Source organism: Aythya fuligula, chromosome 6 (assembly GCF_009819795.1).
Source record: "Aythya fuligula isolate bAytFul2 chromosome 6, bAytFul2.pri, whole genome shotgun sequence".
NCBI lineage: Eukaryota > Metazoa > Chordata > Aves > Anseriformes > Anatidae > Aythya > Aythya fuligula.
Window position 1 is genome coordinate 15,799,350 of NC_045564.1, and position 17,030 is coordinate 15,816,379.

At 39.0% G+C, this 17,030-nt stretch overlaps 1 protein-coding gene across 1 annotated transcript in view; it reads left to right on the forward strand.

The window, feature by feature from the left end:
- LOC116490632 (titin-like) overlaps nucleotides 1–17,030 on the forward strand; it is a 244,166-nt gene that overhangs the window by 218,328 nt on the left and 8,808 nt on the right. Inside the window, 29 exon segments of the mRNA XM_032190013.1 lie at nucleotides 129–416; nucleotides 503–802; nucleotides 899–1,201; nucleotides 1,358–1,663; nucleotides 1,771–3,537; nucleotides 3,637–3,933; nucleotides 4,741–5,028; nucleotides 5,123–5,422; nucleotides 5,510–7,576; nucleotides 7,671–7,973; nucleotides 8,055–8,360; nucleotides 8,462–8,752; nucleotides 8,898–9,197; nucleotides 9,309–9,614; nucleotides 9,748–10,053; nucleotides 10,153–10,434; nucleotides 10,735–11,328; nucleotides 11,423–11,710; nucleotides 11,830–12,129; nucleotides 12,563–12,865; nucleotides 13,162–13,464; nucleotides 13,576–14,160; nucleotides 14,326–14,631; nucleotides 14,728–14,829; nucleotides 14,832–14,977; nucleotides 14,979–15,024; nucleotides 15,272–15,847; nucleotides 15,937–16,242; nucleotides 16,333–16,926. Coding sequence (XP_032045904.1) covers nucleotides 129–416; nucleotides 503–802; nucleotides 899–1,201; nucleotides 1,358–1,663; nucleotides 1,771–3,537; nucleotides 3,637–3,933; nucleotides 4,741–5,028; nucleotides 5,123–5,422; nucleotides 5,510–7,576; nucleotides 7,671–7,973; nucleotides 8,055–8,360; nucleotides 8,462–8,752; nucleotides 8,898–9,197; nucleotides 9,309–9,614; nucleotides 9,748–10,053; nucleotides 10,153–10,434; nucleotides 10,735–11,328; nucleotides 11,423–11,710; nucleotides 11,830–12,129; nucleotides 12,563–12,865; nucleotides 13,162–13,464; nucleotides 13,576–14,160; nucleotides 14,326–14,631; nucleotides 14,728–14,829; nucleotides 14,832–14,977; nucleotides 14,979–15,024; nucleotides 15,272–15,847; nucleotides 15,937–16,242; nucleotides 16,333–16,926 — 12,459 coding nt within the window.

Genomic DNA, 17,030 nt, shown 5'->3' on the forward strand with positions numbered 1-17,030 from the left:
TACTTTAACCAATATTTATAAAATGCCTGTAACTGATTGCTTAGAAAAAGTATTATTATTTTATTTTCATTAAATACAAGTTTAAAATAACTATGTTTGTTTGTTTGTTTCTTTATTTTTTTCTTCAGGTGCACCTGAAATCGATGTGCCACCAGAATATACAGAAGTGGTAAAATATAAAGCAGGAACTTCAGTTACATTAAAACTAGGCATCTCAGGAAAGCCTGTACCTACAATTGAATGGTTCAAAAATGGCAATGAGGTACAAACCAGTGCACTACTCTCAATGGAAAACACAACAGAATTTGCTTCTATACTCATCAAGGATGCAACCCGACTCAACAGTGGAACTTATGAATTAAAACTGAAGAATGCCATGGGTTCAGCATCAGCCCATGTTAGAGTACAAATACTTGGTATGTCTTGAGATATGACTGTACTACATTATTAAACAGTAATCTACTAATAAATACTTACATCTGATTTCTTGCACCTTCCACAGACAAGCCAGGACCCCCAAGTGGACCTATACAGTTTAAGACAGTCACTGCTGAAAAGATTACAGTAATGTGGGACCCTCCAGCAGATGATGGTGGTGCACCTGTAACACACTATGTTGTTGAAAAGCGGGAGACAAGTCGGGTTGTATGGTCTTTAATTTCTGAAAAACTGGAGGGGTGTATTGTAACTACAACAAAACTCATCAAAGGAAATGAGTATGTGTTCCGTGTCCGTGGTGTGAACAAGTTTGGAGTTGGTGATTCACTGGAGTCTGAACCAGTTATAGCCAAAAATTCGTTTGGTAAGAAACATTTAAAATAGCTAATAGAACCGAATCATCTTGTGTATTATTTGTACATGGTATTGATCAACTAATATATATGTATTTTTATTTCAGTTGCACCTGGACCACCTAGTGTACCAGAAGTCACAATGATAACCAAGAATTCTATGACTGTTGTCTGGAATAGGCCCACTGTTGATGGAGGCAATGAAATATCAGGATATTTTCTTGAGAAACGTGACAAGAAAAGTCTTAGTTGGTTCAAGGTTACTAAAGAAACCATTCGTGACACCAGACAGAAAGTAACAGGTCTGACTGAAAATAGCGAATATCATTTCAGAGTTTGTGCTGTCAATGCAGCTGGACAAGGTCCATTCTCTGAAGCTTCTGACTTCTACAAAGCTGCAGATCCTGTTGGTAAGAGACAATCTGCAATATATCTAATTGGTTAGAGATCAATGGACAGCGAGCAATTAGGGTGGCTTGCATAAATGTAACTGAGACAGATTTATTTTTTTCCTTTTTATTATTAATATGTTTTTGATATTTTTTTTCTTAAACTATAACTTACAGATAAACCAGGCTCACCAACAAAGTTGAGGGTTGTGGATACAACGAAGACATCTGTCACCCTTGGCTGGATTAAACCTGCCTATGATGGAGGAAGTCCAGTTACAAGCTATGTGGTTGAGAAAAGGGAGGGTGAAGAGCAAGAATGGACTGTAGTCAGCACTAAAGGAGAAGTGAGAACGACTGAGTATGTTGTATCCCACCTTCAGCCAAGTGTTAATTATTATTTCCGTGTGTCTGCTATAAATTCTGCTGGACAAGGAGAGCCTATTGAAATGACAGAACCTGTTCAAGCTAAAGATATTCTTGGTACTGTACCTTTCAGTGACTTACCACTTTTCTGTGTTTTGATTTTTCAAAGCATTTTTTATTTTATATTCCAAATATGCATTATTCATTTTTATTTATTTCCACAGTGGCACCAGAAATCGATCTGGATGTTGCCCTCCGGACCTCTATCGTTGCTAAAGCAGGTGAAGATGTGCAAATAACAATTCCATTCAAAGGAAGACCTCCTCCAACTGTCACATGGAGAAAAGGTGACAAGAATCTTGGGACTGATGAAAGATATATCATCCAGAACACAGAATCATCTACGTTACTTACTATTCCTCAAGTTACTCGAAATGATACAGGAAAATATGTTCTTACAATTGAAAATGGAGTTGGAGAACCGAAATCGTCATTTGTGAATGTAAAAGTACTTGACACACCATCTGCCTGCCAGAAGCTACAGCTTAAGCATGTTTCTCGTGGAACAGTTACACTAGTATGGGAGCCACCTCTCATTAATGGTGGTTCTGAAATAACAAATTATGTTGTGGAAAAAAGAGATGCTGCAAAGAGGGCCTGGTCAACTGTAACAACAAAGTGTTCTCATACCACTTTTAAGCTAACTAACCTGTCAGAAAAGACTGCATTCTTCTTCCGTGTTCTTGCTGAAAATGAAATTGGACTGGGTGAACCTTGTGAGACGTCTGAACCAGTGAAAGCTGCAGACGTACCTGGACCTATAAAAGACCTAGCCATGAAAGATTCTACAAAGACGTCTGTTAAACTGCAGTGGAGCAAACCTGACTATGACGGTGGTAGCATTATATCAGACTATGTTATTGAAAAGAAGCTGCAGGAAGAAAAAGAATGGACATATGCAGGCACAAGCAAGAGCTGTGAATTTGAAGTTGAAAAACTTAAAGAACTTTCTGTCATGGAATTCAGAGTTTTTGCAAAAAATGAAAAGGGCATGAGTGATAGTGTTATGGTTGGACCCATTACAGTGAAAGAACATACAATAACACCTGAAGCTGACCTTTCTGACATTCCTGGAGGTCAAATTGCTGTAAGAATTGGACATAACCTGCATATTGAATTGCCCTATAAAGGTAAACCTAAGCCATCAATGAGCTGGCTCAAGGACAACCTCCCTCTTAAAGAAACTGAACAGCTTCGTTTCAAGAAAACTGAAAACAAGATAACCTTAAGTATCAAGAATGTGAAAAAGGAACACGGCGGCAAATATACTTTGATTCTTGATAATGTCATCTGCAGAAAAACATTTCCAATCACTGTCATCACTCTTGGTCCTCCATCTAAGCCAAAAGGACCTTTAAGACTAGATGAAATCAAAGCAGATAGTGTAGTTTTGTCATGGGAAGCTCCTGAAGATGATGGTGGAGGAGAAATTACTGGCTACAGTATTGAGAAAAGAGAAACTTCACAAATGAACTGGAAGCTGGTGTGCTCGAGTGCTGCTAGAACAACTTTCAAAGTACCAAACCTTGTTAAGGACACTGAATATCAGTTTAGAGTTCGTGCGGAAAACAGATACGGAGTAAGCCCACCTCTTGTCTCAGCAGACGTTGTGGCAAAGCATCAATTTAGACCACCAGGTGCCCCAGGCAAGCCTGTTGTATACAATGTAACTGCTGATGGAATGACCATAGCTTGGGATGCTCCTGTTTATGATGGCGGCTCGGAGATTATTGGATACCATGTTGAAAAGAAGGAAAGAAACAGTATTTTGTGGCAGAAGGTTAATGTTGCATTAATATCTAACAGAGAATACAGAATTACTGGACTGCTTGAAGGCCTGGATTACCAGTTCCAAGTATATGCAGAAAACACTGCTGGTCTAAGCCGAGCTAGTGAACCAAGCAAGTTTACTTTGGCAGTTTCTCCAGTAGGTGAGTGAATGACCAGTCACACTTCACCCAAGAAAATTCTGGTTCTGTAGACTATGGTGAACAGTAATAGAAATAAATTATTTTATTTTATTTTTCCAGACCCACCTGGTACTCCTGATTACATTGATGTCACCAGGGAAACAGTCACTCTTAAATGGACCCCCCCACTGCGTGATGGAGGCAGTAAGATTGTGGCCTACAGTATTGAGAAGCGGCAAGGAAGTGAAGACCGTTGGCTCCGATGCAACTTTACTGATGTCAGTGAATGCCAATATACAGTTACAGGACTCAGTCCAGGTGACCGATATGAATTCAGAGTTCTTGCAAGAAATGCTGTTGGCACAATTAGCCCACCTTCACAGTCTTCAGGCTATATCATGACCAGAGATGAAAATGGTAAGATTTCTTAATATGATTGTATTTGGGTACTGAAGCCAACTAGAGCTTCTGGAAGATGTGGGCCAAAGTGGGAGGAATCCATGACTGCTCTTCCAGCCAACTCAGAATCACTTCTGTTTGAGTGCAAGATGGGAGGAGCTAAATTTAAGACCTAAATCTTGTAGACATAGGTAACCAATTGCTATATTAGAGTAAAGCAGTAATTTTTTATTCAATGTACTAATAGACTTCTTTTTGTCTTATAAATAGAATTTTGCTGGGATTTATTTGAAAATGAAATATCATCCTACAATATGTTTTGATGTAGTTATGGTTTTGTTACTCTGTGGCAACTTTAACAGTTCATATCATGTACTCTCGGACTTGGCAGAGATAGTTATTCTGGATGGTGGCCCTGTAGTTTTCCTTTCCAAAGTTTCTGATGATTGTGACCTTCAGGAAGGTATCCAGAGTAATTTAAACCTGTCCAGGGAAATAAGAGTTTCCAGATACTTTTGCTTAAAGTCATGGCACTCCACATGTGTTGGATAAGAAGCAACAGAAAAGTTGGAAAGGAATAATAGACTAATAATCTGATGCACTGAGTAATTTAGAAATGAAAATTTGACTCAGCTTAACATGCTGTAACAACAAACATTAATGTATTTCACCTATGGTAATCCGCTGCACGGATTGCTAACAGGAAAAATAAGTTTACAGGTCATAATTCTTTATACAACAATCGTTTATAATTACTGTGTTTAAAATAGTATCAGGAAAAATTACTTAGCTATATGAGAATTGATTTATGTTTTCCTTTTTTAGTTGCTCCAACAATTGAATTTGGCCCTGAGCACTTTGAAGGCCTTACTGTTAAAGCTGGAGAGAGCATTAGACTTAAAGCTTTAATCAAAGGACGTCCAGTACCTAAGGTGACATGGTTTAAAGATGGTAAGGAGATTGAAAAAACAATGAGTATAGAAATAACTACAGCTATTGGATATAGCACAATTTTCATTAGAGATGCAACTCGGGATCATCGTGGAGTGTACACAGTAGAAGCCAAAAATGCATCAGGAACTAAACGAGAAGATATTACATTCAGAATACAAGGTACTGCACCAAACACTTTCAGTCTCTATTTTTTTTTAATAGAATTTTAATCTAAGTGCCAGCAAATTTTAATTCTAAACCTTTAATTTTGCAGATACACCAGGAAAAGTTGGTGGACCAATACGATTCACAAACATTACTGGAGAAAAAGTGACATTATGGTGGGAACCTCCCACTAATGATGGTTGTGCTTCTATTTCCCACTACATAATTGAAAAACGTGAAACCAGCAGGATTGCTTGGGCATTAGTTGAAGACAAGTGTGAAGCTTGCAGCTACACTGCACTTAAATTAATAAAGGGCAATGAGTATCAGTTCCGTGTCTCTGCAGTAAACAAATTTGGAGTTGGCAGACCACTGGAGTCTGATCCAGTTACAGCACAAATACCTTACAGTAAGTTTCCGTCTCATTCTGTAGAAGTAACTGTTGAGTTAACATTTTGCATTTCTAATGATGTTTTTCTTTTTATTTTTATTTTAGCTCTTCCTGATGCCCCAGGAACTCCAGAGCCCACGAATGTAACAGGAGACAGTATCACACTCACATGGGCAAGACCAAATTCAGATGGTGGAAGTGAGATAAATGAGTATATTCTAGAAAGGAGAGAAAAGAAGAGCATGCGCTGGGTTAAAGTATCCAGTAAGAGGCCCATTGCTGAGAACAGATACAGAGTAACTGGCCTTATTGAAGGCAATGAGTATGAATTTCGTGTCATGGCTGAAAATGCTGCAGGAGTTGGACCTCCAAGTGATGCTTCAAAGCTGATTAAATGTAGAGAACCCGTGAGCCCACCAAGTGCTCCTAATGTTGTAAAGGTGACAGATACATCAAAGACTAGTGTAAGCTTAGAGTGGACCAAGCCAGTTTTTGATGGAGGTATGGAAATAATTGGGTACATTATTGAGATGTGCAAAGCTGACCTAGAAGCGTGGCAGAAAGTCAATGCGGAGACCGTTCTTGCTACTAAATATACTGTTGTTGATTTGGAGGCAGGAGAACACTATAAATTCAGAGTTAGTGCTGTCAATGGTGCTGGAAAAGGAGAAAGCTGTGAAGTTCCTGCTTCAGTCCAAACTGTGGACAGGCTTTCTGCACCTGAAATTGATATTGATGCAAACTTCAAGCAGACTCATATTGTACGAGCAGGTGCAAGCATTCGTCTGTTTATTGCCTTCTCTGGAAAGCCTGTTCCTACTGCTGTGTGGTCCAAAGCAGATGCAAATCTTAGCTTGCGTGCTGACATTCAAACAACTGATTCATTCAGCACATTGACTGTGGAGGAATGCAATAGAAATGATGCTGGCAAGTATGTCTTTACTGTGGAAAACAACAGTGGAAGTAAGTCAATTACATTCACTGTCAAAGTTTTGGACACTCCTGGTCCACCTGGTCCTATTACATTTAAGGATGTGACTCGAGGATCTATTACTTTAATGTGGGATGCTCCTGTTTTGGATGGAGGTTCACGTATCCATCACTACATTGTGGAAAAACGGGAAGCAAGCCGTCGTAGCTGGCAAGTGGTGAGTTCAAAATGCACTCGACAAATCTTTAAGGTCACTGATCTAGCAGAAGGTGTCCCGTATTACTACCGAGTGTCGGCAGAAAATGAATATGGTGTAGGTGAACCCTGTGAACTGACGGAACCAATTATAGCCACTGAAGAACCTGCTCCACCTAAGAGACTAGATATTGTTGATACAACTAAATCTTCTGTAGTTTTAGCATGGCTTAAACCTGACCATGATGGTGGTAGTCGTGTTACTGGATACCTTCTTGAAATGAAACAAAAAGGATCTGACTACTGGATTGAAGCTGGTCAAACAAAACAACTTACTTTCACTGTTGAAGGCCTGGTGGAGAACACTGAATATGAGTTCCGGGTCAAGGCCAGGAATGATGCTGGCTACAGTGAGCCAAGAGAAGCTTTCTCTTCTGTTATCATTAAGGAGCCACAAATTGAACCAACAGCAGATCTCAGTGAAATAAGCAGACAGCTCATAACATGCAAGGCTGGAAGCACCTTTACTATTGATATACCTATTAGTGGCCGCCCAGCTCCAAAAGTGACATGGAAACTTGAGGAGATGAGGTTGAAGGAAACTGAGAGAGTGACCATCAAGACAACAAAAGACAGAACAACACTTACTGTAAAGGACAGTATGAGAGGTGACTCTGGGAAGTACTACCTCACACTTGAAAATACCGCTGGTGTGAAAACATTTACTGTCACAGTGGTAGTCATAGGAAGGCCAGGTCCAGTCACTGGCCCAATTGAAATATCATCTGTCTCTTCTGAATCCTGTGTGCTGACCTGGAAAGAACCTGAAGATGATGGTGGCAGTGACATTACAAACTACATTGTAGAGAAACGTGAATCTGGAACAACAGCATGGCAACTGGTAAATTCCAGTGTAAAACGTACACAGATCAAAGTCACTCATCTTACAAAATACCAGGAGTACAGTTTTCGAATAAGCTCAGAAAACAGATTTGGTGTCAGCAAACCCCTTGAATCAAAAACTGTGGTAGCTGAGCATCCATTTGGTAAGTGAAACTTTTTTAAAATCTGTTGTTTTCCTCAGACTACTGTAAGTATTTGTAACAACTAACGTTTTCCTCACCTCCAATTTGTGTTTAGTTCCACCAAGCCCACCCTCAAGGCCAGAAGTCTATTCTGTGTCTGCAACTGCCATGGCAATTCGCTGGGAGGAACCCTATCATGATGGTGGCAGCAGAGTCATTGGATACTGGGTTGAAAAGAAGGAGCGCAACACTATTCTTTGGGTGAAGGAAAACAAAGTGCCGTGCTGTGAATGCAACTACAAAGTCACAGGATTGGTGGAAGGCCTAGAATATCAATTCAGAACGTATGCTCTAAATGCTGCAGGTGTTAGCAAAGCTAGTGAAGCTTCCAGACCTGTAGTGGCTCAAAATCCAGTTGGTAAGTATTACTTTCAATAGTTGTTTTGTTAATTAAGTTCAAAGAGAATTACATTTCTCATTTTTTGTTTTATTTCTCCAGATCCACCAGGAAGACCAGAAGTAACAGATGTCACCAGATCTACAGTTTCCCTGAGCTGGTCAGCACCACTTTATGATGGTGGAAGTAAAATTATTGGATATATTATAGAGCGTAAACCATATAATGAATCTGGTGATGGACGCTGGCTGAAATGCAATTATACCATTGTCTCAGAAAACTTTTTTACCGTGACAGCTCTTAGTGAAGATGAAGCATATGAATTCCGTGTACTAGCAAAGAATGCTGCTGGTGTGATTAGCAAAGGATCTGAATCAACTGGTGCTGTCATTTGCAAAGATGAATACTGTAAGAAATACTCATTTGGAACAATTAAAAAAATAATGTTCCATTTTTAATACTGTCATGTAATTTGTTTTTAATCTCTTTTTTTTATTTATTTATGACAGCACCACCAAAGGCTGAACTCGATGCTAGATTGCAGGGAGAAGTTGTGACCATTAGGGCTGGATCTGATCTTGTTCTGGATGCAGCTGTTGGTGGGAAACCAGAACCAAAAGTCTTCTGGTCCAAAGGTGACAGGGAACTGGACCTATGTGAAAAGATCTCTCTGCAATACACCAGCAAACGAGCCATTGCAATTATCAAGTTCTGTGACAGAAGTGATAGTGGAAAATATACTCTAACAGTTAAAAATGCCAGTGGGACAAAACAAATTTCTGTTCTTGTCAAAGTGCTTGGTATGTATTCCATGATTAATATTCTTATATAATATACTAAAAAAAAAAAAAAAAAAAGGCAAAAAAAAAAAAAGCATTATTTTAAATAAGAGTGAGAATTTTTTCTTAGCTGCTAATAACAATACCTATTTTCACCTCTACTCAGATTCACCAGGTCCATGCTCAGGCAAAATCACAGTTAGCAGAGTAACAGAAGAGAAATGTACTCTGGCATGGAACATTCCTGAGGAAGACGGAGGTGCACAAATCACTCACTACATCGTAGAAAGGCGTGAAACCAGCAGACTTCACTGGGTTATTGTTGAGGCTGAATGCCAGACATTATCATGTGTGGTAACAAAACTTATTAAAAATAATGAGTACATCTTCCGCGTCAGAGCTGTCAACAAATATGGGCCAGGTGTTCCAATTGAAACAGAACCCGTCATTGCCAGGAATGCTTTCAGTGAGTGTTAATACCTTCCATCCTGTGTCAGAATGTGTGGAATGTTTCTCATAGATTTTAAAAAAATGGTAAAACTTCTTTTTTTTTTTCACATTAAAAAAAAAAAAAAAGCTATCCCAACGCAGCCTGGTGCTCCTGAAGAAGTGAGTGTTGGCAAGGAACACATCATTATTCAGTGGACAAAACCAGAATCAGATGGTGGCAGTGAGATTAAGGACTATCTTGTAGACAAACGCGAAAGGAAAAGTCTGCGCTGGACACGAGTGAACAGAGATTACACAATTTATGATACCAGACTGAAAGTCACTGGTCTTATGGAAGGAAGCCAGTACCAGTTCCGTGTCACTGCAGTGAATGCTGCTGGAAACAGTGAGCCTAGTGAAGCTTCACAATACATGTTATGCAAAGAGCCATCATGTAAGTTGCCACATTTAAAATATATTTTTATAAATATATTTAATATAAAATATGTAAAAAATATTTTAATATAAAATACATAAACTGTGAAATGTTCCCTGCACCAATATGAAATATATTTTCTTTTTCAAAGATACTCCTGCACCACCTTCAGCTCCAAGAGTTGTGGATACTACCATGCACAGCATAAGTTTAGCGTGGTCAAAGCCCACATATGATGGTGGTGCTGACATCTTAGGCTATGTTCTTGAAATGAAAGAAGAAGGTACTGAACAGTGGTACCGACCACATACAACTCCCACTCTGAGGAATGCTGAGTTCACCGTAATTGGCCTTAAAACAAACCAGAAATACCAATTCAGAGTTGCTGCTACAAACGTGAATGGTATGAGCGAATTTAGTGAATCTTCAGCAGAAATAGAACCTGTGGAAAGAATAGGTAATTTGAAAACTCAGTGTGTATTTTAAGGAATAATTATGTTTTCCTTCAAAACTACTAAAAGATTAATTTGTTTTGTTTCTTACACCCCTTCATCAGAAATACCTGAGCTTGAGCTTGCTGATGATCTGAGGAAAACAGTAACAGTGAGAGCTGGTGGCTCCCTGCGCCTAATGGTCTCTGTGTCTGGCAGACCTGCTCCTGTAATCACATGGAGCAAGCAGGGTGTTGACCTTGTAAGTCGAGCTATTATTGATACTACCGACAGTTACACTCTACTTATTGTGGATAAAGTTAATCGGTATGATGCTGGAAAATACATCATTGAGGCTGAAAATCAATCAGGAAAAAAATCAGCGACTATTTCTGTAAAAGTGTATGGTAAGTACTGCTACAGTTATGTAGAGGTATGACACCACTCATAGTGCATGTTGCGTGGGAGTAAAAAACTAAGTTATTTCCAAAGGAATTTTGCAGTTTAAATAACATGAGAATGTTTGGGAATTCAAAGAAACAATTCAACACAGAGGAAAATAAGTAGTTTTAAAAAGCTCTGCTAGTTTATAAATCAAATTCAAATGTTGTTTTTCCTCTTTTTTTTTTATTCAGAAGTAAATCATTGACCAGAAGAGGAAGGGATCCAGAAGAAAAAAAAATAATTTGTTGTTGTTGTTGTTTTAGATACACCTGGTCCACCAGCTGCAGTGAGAATTAAGGAAGTATCAAAAGATTCTGTGACACTTACTTGGGATATTCCAACCATTGATGGTGGAGCCCCGGTCAGCAATTATATAATTGAGAAACGTGAAGCTTCCATGAGAGCTTACAAGACTGTCACTACCAAATGCAGCAAGACATTTTATAGAGTTACTGGACTTCTAGAAGGAGCATTGTATTATTTCAGGGTACTGCCAGAAAATATTTATGGCATTGGTGAAGCTTGTGAGACATCTGACGCAATACTAGTATCTGATGTACCCATGGTACCACAAAAACTTGAAGTGATTGATACCACTAAGTCAACTGTGACTCTTGCATGGGAGAAACCACCACATGATGGTGGAAGCAGACTGACTGGCTATGTTATTGAGGCCAGCAAAGCTGGAACAGAAAGATGGTTGAAGGTAGTGACAGTGAAGCCTACTGTTTATGAACATACAATTATCTCTCTCAATGAAGGTGAACAGTACTTGTTCAGGGTCAGAGCACAGAATCAGAAGGGTGTGTCAGAACCACGAGAGATTGTCACAGCAGTGACAGTACAGGACCAAAAAGGTAGGTATCTACGATTAAAAATAACAGCTGACACCAAATGAATGTGGTATTTATAAAATGGATACCAAAAATATCAATGCTTTTCTTTTCTTAGTTCTGCCAACAATTGACCTTGCTGGAATACCTCAGAAAACAATTCATGTACCTGCTGGAAAGCCCATTGAATTAGCTATTCCAATTGAAGGACGGCCACCTCCAGCTGCATCTTGGTTCTTGGCTGGTTCTAAACTAAAAGAATCAGAACGCATCAAAATGGAGACTGTTGCCAAAATGGCTAAATTAACTGTCCGTGAGACCACTATACATGACACTGGCGAGTATACACTTGAACTGAAGAACACAACTGGAACAGTTACTGATACAATAAAAGTTATAATCCTTGGTAAGAACTTTTGAAAGTAATTGTCCATGATCTTTAACTGTCTGAACTTTGTCACCAGTTATATGATTCTTTTTCTCAACATTATTTTTTGGCCTTTAAATTTATTTATTTTTCCATAGACAAACCTGGACCACCTGTTGGACCTATCCGAATTGATGAAATTGATTCAAATTATGTTACCATCTCCTGGGAGCCACCTGAGCTGGATGGTGGAGCTACACTTAGTGGCTATGTGGTAGAACAGCGTGATGCTCACCGTCCTGGATGGCTGCCAGTCTCGGAGTCAGTAACCAGGACAACATACAAATTCACCAGGCTTGTTGAAGGTGCAGAATATGTATTCCGTGTGGCTGCTACAAACCGCTTTGGAATTGGATCTTATCTGCAGTCTGAAATTATAGAATGCAAGAGTAGAATTCGTAAGTCTACCTTTAAAAATATAAAAATATATATGTACATGGGCTTATGTAGCCACACAAAAATACAATTTTCTAGATGTAACTACCTCTTTTTTCAAATAGTATACATCATCATGCACAGTAGTCTTGTTATACTTCCAGGGAACAATGCCATACACAAGCCTGTGCAGGTATTATAGATGCATTGCACAGAACCTGGACAGTAAACTTGGATTTTATACTCAGGTCTACAGTTGACCTTGAAAAATTGCTTTCCCCCATTATAAAAGCAGGATTATTTCACTGATCTAGTTTCTAAACTACTTTGGTATCTGCTGATAAAAAGAATTTGATAAGACATTGATATTTTCTTGTTCTACATACTATGTTGCATATTTCTATGTGTAGAACCATCAGGTGCTTTCTTCACTAATTCTGTGTTTTCTTTTTACAGGTATTCCTGGCCCTCCTGGCACTCCAGAAGTGTTTGATGTCTCTCGAGATGGCATGACATTAACTTGGTATCCTCCAGAAGATGATGGTGATTCACAGATTACTGGTTATATTGTGGAACGCAAAGAAGTTAGAGCAGATAGATGGATCCGTGTAAATAAAGTTCCAGTTACCATGACTCGTTACCGTTCCACTGGGTTGGTTGAAGGATTAGAATATGAACACCGGGTCACAGCAATCAATGCCAGAGGTGCTGGGAAACCCAGCCGTCCTTCCAAGACTGCCATTGCCAGGGATCCAATTGGTAAGTAATTTCCTATATAGATTAAGCACATGATAGCAGAATAGAAATGATCCTACTAGAAGTCACTCTTTTTTGTAATTTGGAAATTTATCTGGCTATGAAAATGAATGACTGGAGGAAACCAAGGAAAACATTAGTGAAAATCTTTCATTCCAAGTTGCCCTATATAAATCCTATTATGACTTAATACAGATCATATGCTAGAAGTTAGCATTTGTTATGTTTTTTAAATGTTCATTAAAAAAATTCTCACTGAGCCTCTTCCCCCAACCCCCCAATCTCATCTTCTCTTCCAGCACCTCCAGGTAAACCTCAGAATCCAAGAGTCACTGATACTACAAGAACATCTGTCTCCCTGGCTTGGAGTCCACCAGAAGATGAAGGTGGTTCTAAAGTTACTGGCTACTTAATTGAGATGCAGAAGGTTGATCAATTTGAATGGACCAAATGCAATACTACTCCAACCAAGATTCGTGAATATACCTTGACACATCTCCCCCAAGGCGCAGAGTACAGATTCCGTGTGCTAGCCTGTAATGCTGGTGGGCCAGGAGAACCTGCTGAAGTGCCAGGAACAGTCAAAATAACAGAAATGCTTGGTAAGACACTTGTCTTAACTCCCATTGAAAGCTGTCCTAAAGACCTATTTGCCTAAAGAAGGCATATTATCTGTTAAACAGACATAGCATGACATGTTAATTTTCTTTCAGAATATCCTGACTATGAACTTGATGAAAAATACCAGGAAGGTCTTATGGTGAGACAAGGTGGAGTTATCAGGCTTACAATACCCATTAAGGGTAAGCCCATCCCAATATGCAAATGGACAAAAGAAGGACATGACATCAGCAAGAGGGCCATGATTGCAACTTCTGACACTCACACAGAACTCGTGATCAAAGATGCAGAAAGAGAAGATTCCGGCACCTATGATCTGGCACTTGAAAATAAGTGTGGCAAAAAAGCTGTGTATATTAAAGTCAGAGTGATTGGCATACCAAATCCACCAGAAGGACCACTTGAGTATGATGATATACAAGCTCGTTCTGTCAGAGTAAGCTGGAGACCTCCTACAGATGATGGTGGTGCAGATATACTAGGTTATATTGTTGAGAGACGAGAAGTACCAAAGACTGCCTGGTACACTGTTGACTCTAGAGTAAAAGGGACTTCATTAGTAGTGAAAGGGCTGAAAGAAAATGTGGAGTATCATTTCCGTGTTTCTGCAGAAAACCATTTTGGTATTAGCAAATCTCTCAAATCTGAAGAACCAGCCATACCAAAGACACCTCTAAGTAAGTCCCCATTTTATATTTTTAGAATATATTTTTTACTACTGTTTGCTTACTACAGTATGGTTCTAAAAGTGCCATAGTCTATGCAAATGTTTTAATGCTATCATTATTATTATATATATATTATAATGCTATCATTACTTTTGTTGTTATCATTATTAACAGATCCTCCAGAGCCTCCAAACAACCCACCTGAGGTACTTGATGTCACAAAGAGTTCTGTTAACTTGTCCTGGTCCAGACCTAAAGATGACGGTGGTTCTCGTGTAACCGGCTACTACATTGAACGTAAAGAAACATCTACAGAAAAATGGGTCCGGCATAACAAAACACAGATCACCACTACAATGTACACAGTCACAGGACTTGTTCCAGATGCGGAATATCAGTTCCGTGTCATTGCTCAAAATGATATTGGTGAAAGTGAAGCAAGTCCTGCTTCTGAACCAGTAGTTTGCAAGGATCCATTTGGTAAGAAAATGTTTGCATTAACAATTAATTGCTTGTGTATAGCAATTTAGTGACATTCAAAAAGGAATTTAACTTCTGTATATACTGCAATTTCAGATAAAACCAAGCCAACCTGGAGAAATGAGATCACTTCTATATTTAAAGACAGCATTACATTAGAATGGGAACGACCTGAAAGTGATGGTGGCAAAGAAATCCTTGCTATTGGGTTGAGTATCGACAGTCCGGAGAAAGCACCTGGAAAAAATGCAATAAGAAAGGATCAAGGACAGACGTTTACGTAGGAGGTTTACTAGAGGCCACAGAAGATGAATTCCGTGTTTTTGCAGAAAACCAGACTGGGCTCAAGTAGACCTCGAAGGACTGCTATGGCCGTGAAAACTAAACTAACATGTAAGCAAAAAAAAAAAAAAAAAAAAGTAATATTTACTGTGATATTGCCATGTTGTGTTTCATAAACCATGGTGCTGCATTTAATATGCTGTTTGCTTTACACGTTATTTGCCAACATGACTGTCCTACAGCACAGCCCAGTCATTCAGATATAAGAGGCACAATTTTAAATAAAGATTAAATTCCAGTACCATAGTAATAGAGGAACATTTCATCTTCATTATTTTTTTACTTTTCTTTCTTTTAGCTGGAGAAGCACCTGCCATAAGAAAAGAAATGCAGGATGTTACAACTAAACTGGGTGAAGCAGCTCAACTGACATGCCAGATTGTTGGGAGACCTCTTCCTGATATTAAATGGTATCGCTTTGGCAAAGAGCTGCTGCAAAGCCGAAAATATAAAATGTCATCTGATGGACGCAACCATACACTAACAGTAATAACAGATGAACAAGAGGATGAAGGTCTCTACACTTGTATGGCTACCAATGATGTCGGAGAAATTGAAACTAGTGGCAAGCTATTATTGCAGGCTCCTCCTCAGTTCCACCCAGGCTTTCCATTGAAAGAGAAATACTATGCAGGTGCAGGTGGCACCCTCCGCCTTCACGTTGTGTATATTGGCCGACCAGTACCAGCAATAACTTGGTTCCATGGCAACAAACCTCTGAGAGGATCAGAAACAGTTACTATTGAGAACACAGAACATTATACTCATCTTGCTATTAAGAATGTTCAACACAAGACTCATGCTGGGAAGTACAAAGTGCAACTCAGTAACACGTTTGGAACAGTTGACACTGTACTTAATGTGGAAATACAAGGTAATTTTATGTTCAGTATTTTTCTGGAATATTTTATGAAATATTAACTGGCAAAAGAATTGAAAATATGCTGCTTTTTTCTTTTACAGATAAGCCAGATAAACCAGTAGGACCTATCGTTATAGAGTCTATACTGAAGAACTCTGTGGTGATTAGCTGGAAACCACCAGAGGATGATGGAGGTGCTATGATAACAAACTACATCATAGAGAAACGTGAAGCCAAGGAAGGAACTGAATGGCAACTTGTTTCTTCAAGCATTTCAGGCACAACCTGTAGAATTGTTAACCTAACTGAAAATGCAGGCTATTATTTCCGTGTTTCTGCTCAGAATACATATGGCATTAGTGAAGCACTGGAGGTCTCATCAGTTGTTGTTATGAAGCCTCCATTTGGTAAGTGAACACCAAAATATCCAGTTGTGTATATCCCTATAATTACTAAGGCAAGCTCACTTAATCTTTGAATTGTTTTATTCTTTATAGAAAAACCAGGACAACCTGGTCAGCCAGTAGCAAGTGCTGTCACAAAGGATTCTTGTGTTGTCTCATGGAAGCCACCTGCAAGTGATGGAGGGGCAAAGATTAGAACTTACTATCTCGAGAAGCGTGAGAAAAAACAAAACAAGTGGATTTCTGTCACAACAGATGAAATTCGTGAAACCGTCTATTCTGTGAAAGATCTTATTGAAGGTCTTGAGTATGAGTTCCGTGTAAAATGTGAAAATCTAGGTGGTGAAAGCGAGTGGAGTGAGGTATCACAACCAGTCATTCCAAAATCTGATGTACCAATTCAAGCACCACATTTCAAAGAAGAACTAAGAAATCTGAATGTGAAATTTCAAGCTAACGCCACGTTTGTCTGCAAAGTCACTGGTCATCCTAAACCAATTGTCAAGTGGTACAGGCAGGGCAAGGAAATCATGCCAGATGGTGAAAAGATCAAAATACAGGAATTCAAGGGTGGATATCACCAGCTGGTCATAACTAACGTAACGGATGATGATGCCACAGTATATCAAGTTAGAGCTACCAACCAAGGAGGATCTGTGTCTGGCACTGCCTCTTTAGATGTTGAAGGTAATGAAGGATCTTTATTCCCAAGATCAATTATTTTTAAGTTTTGAATATTTAGATTATTGGTGCTCTTTTCAGGTGTTTTTGCTCAAGTGTTGTTTTTTCCT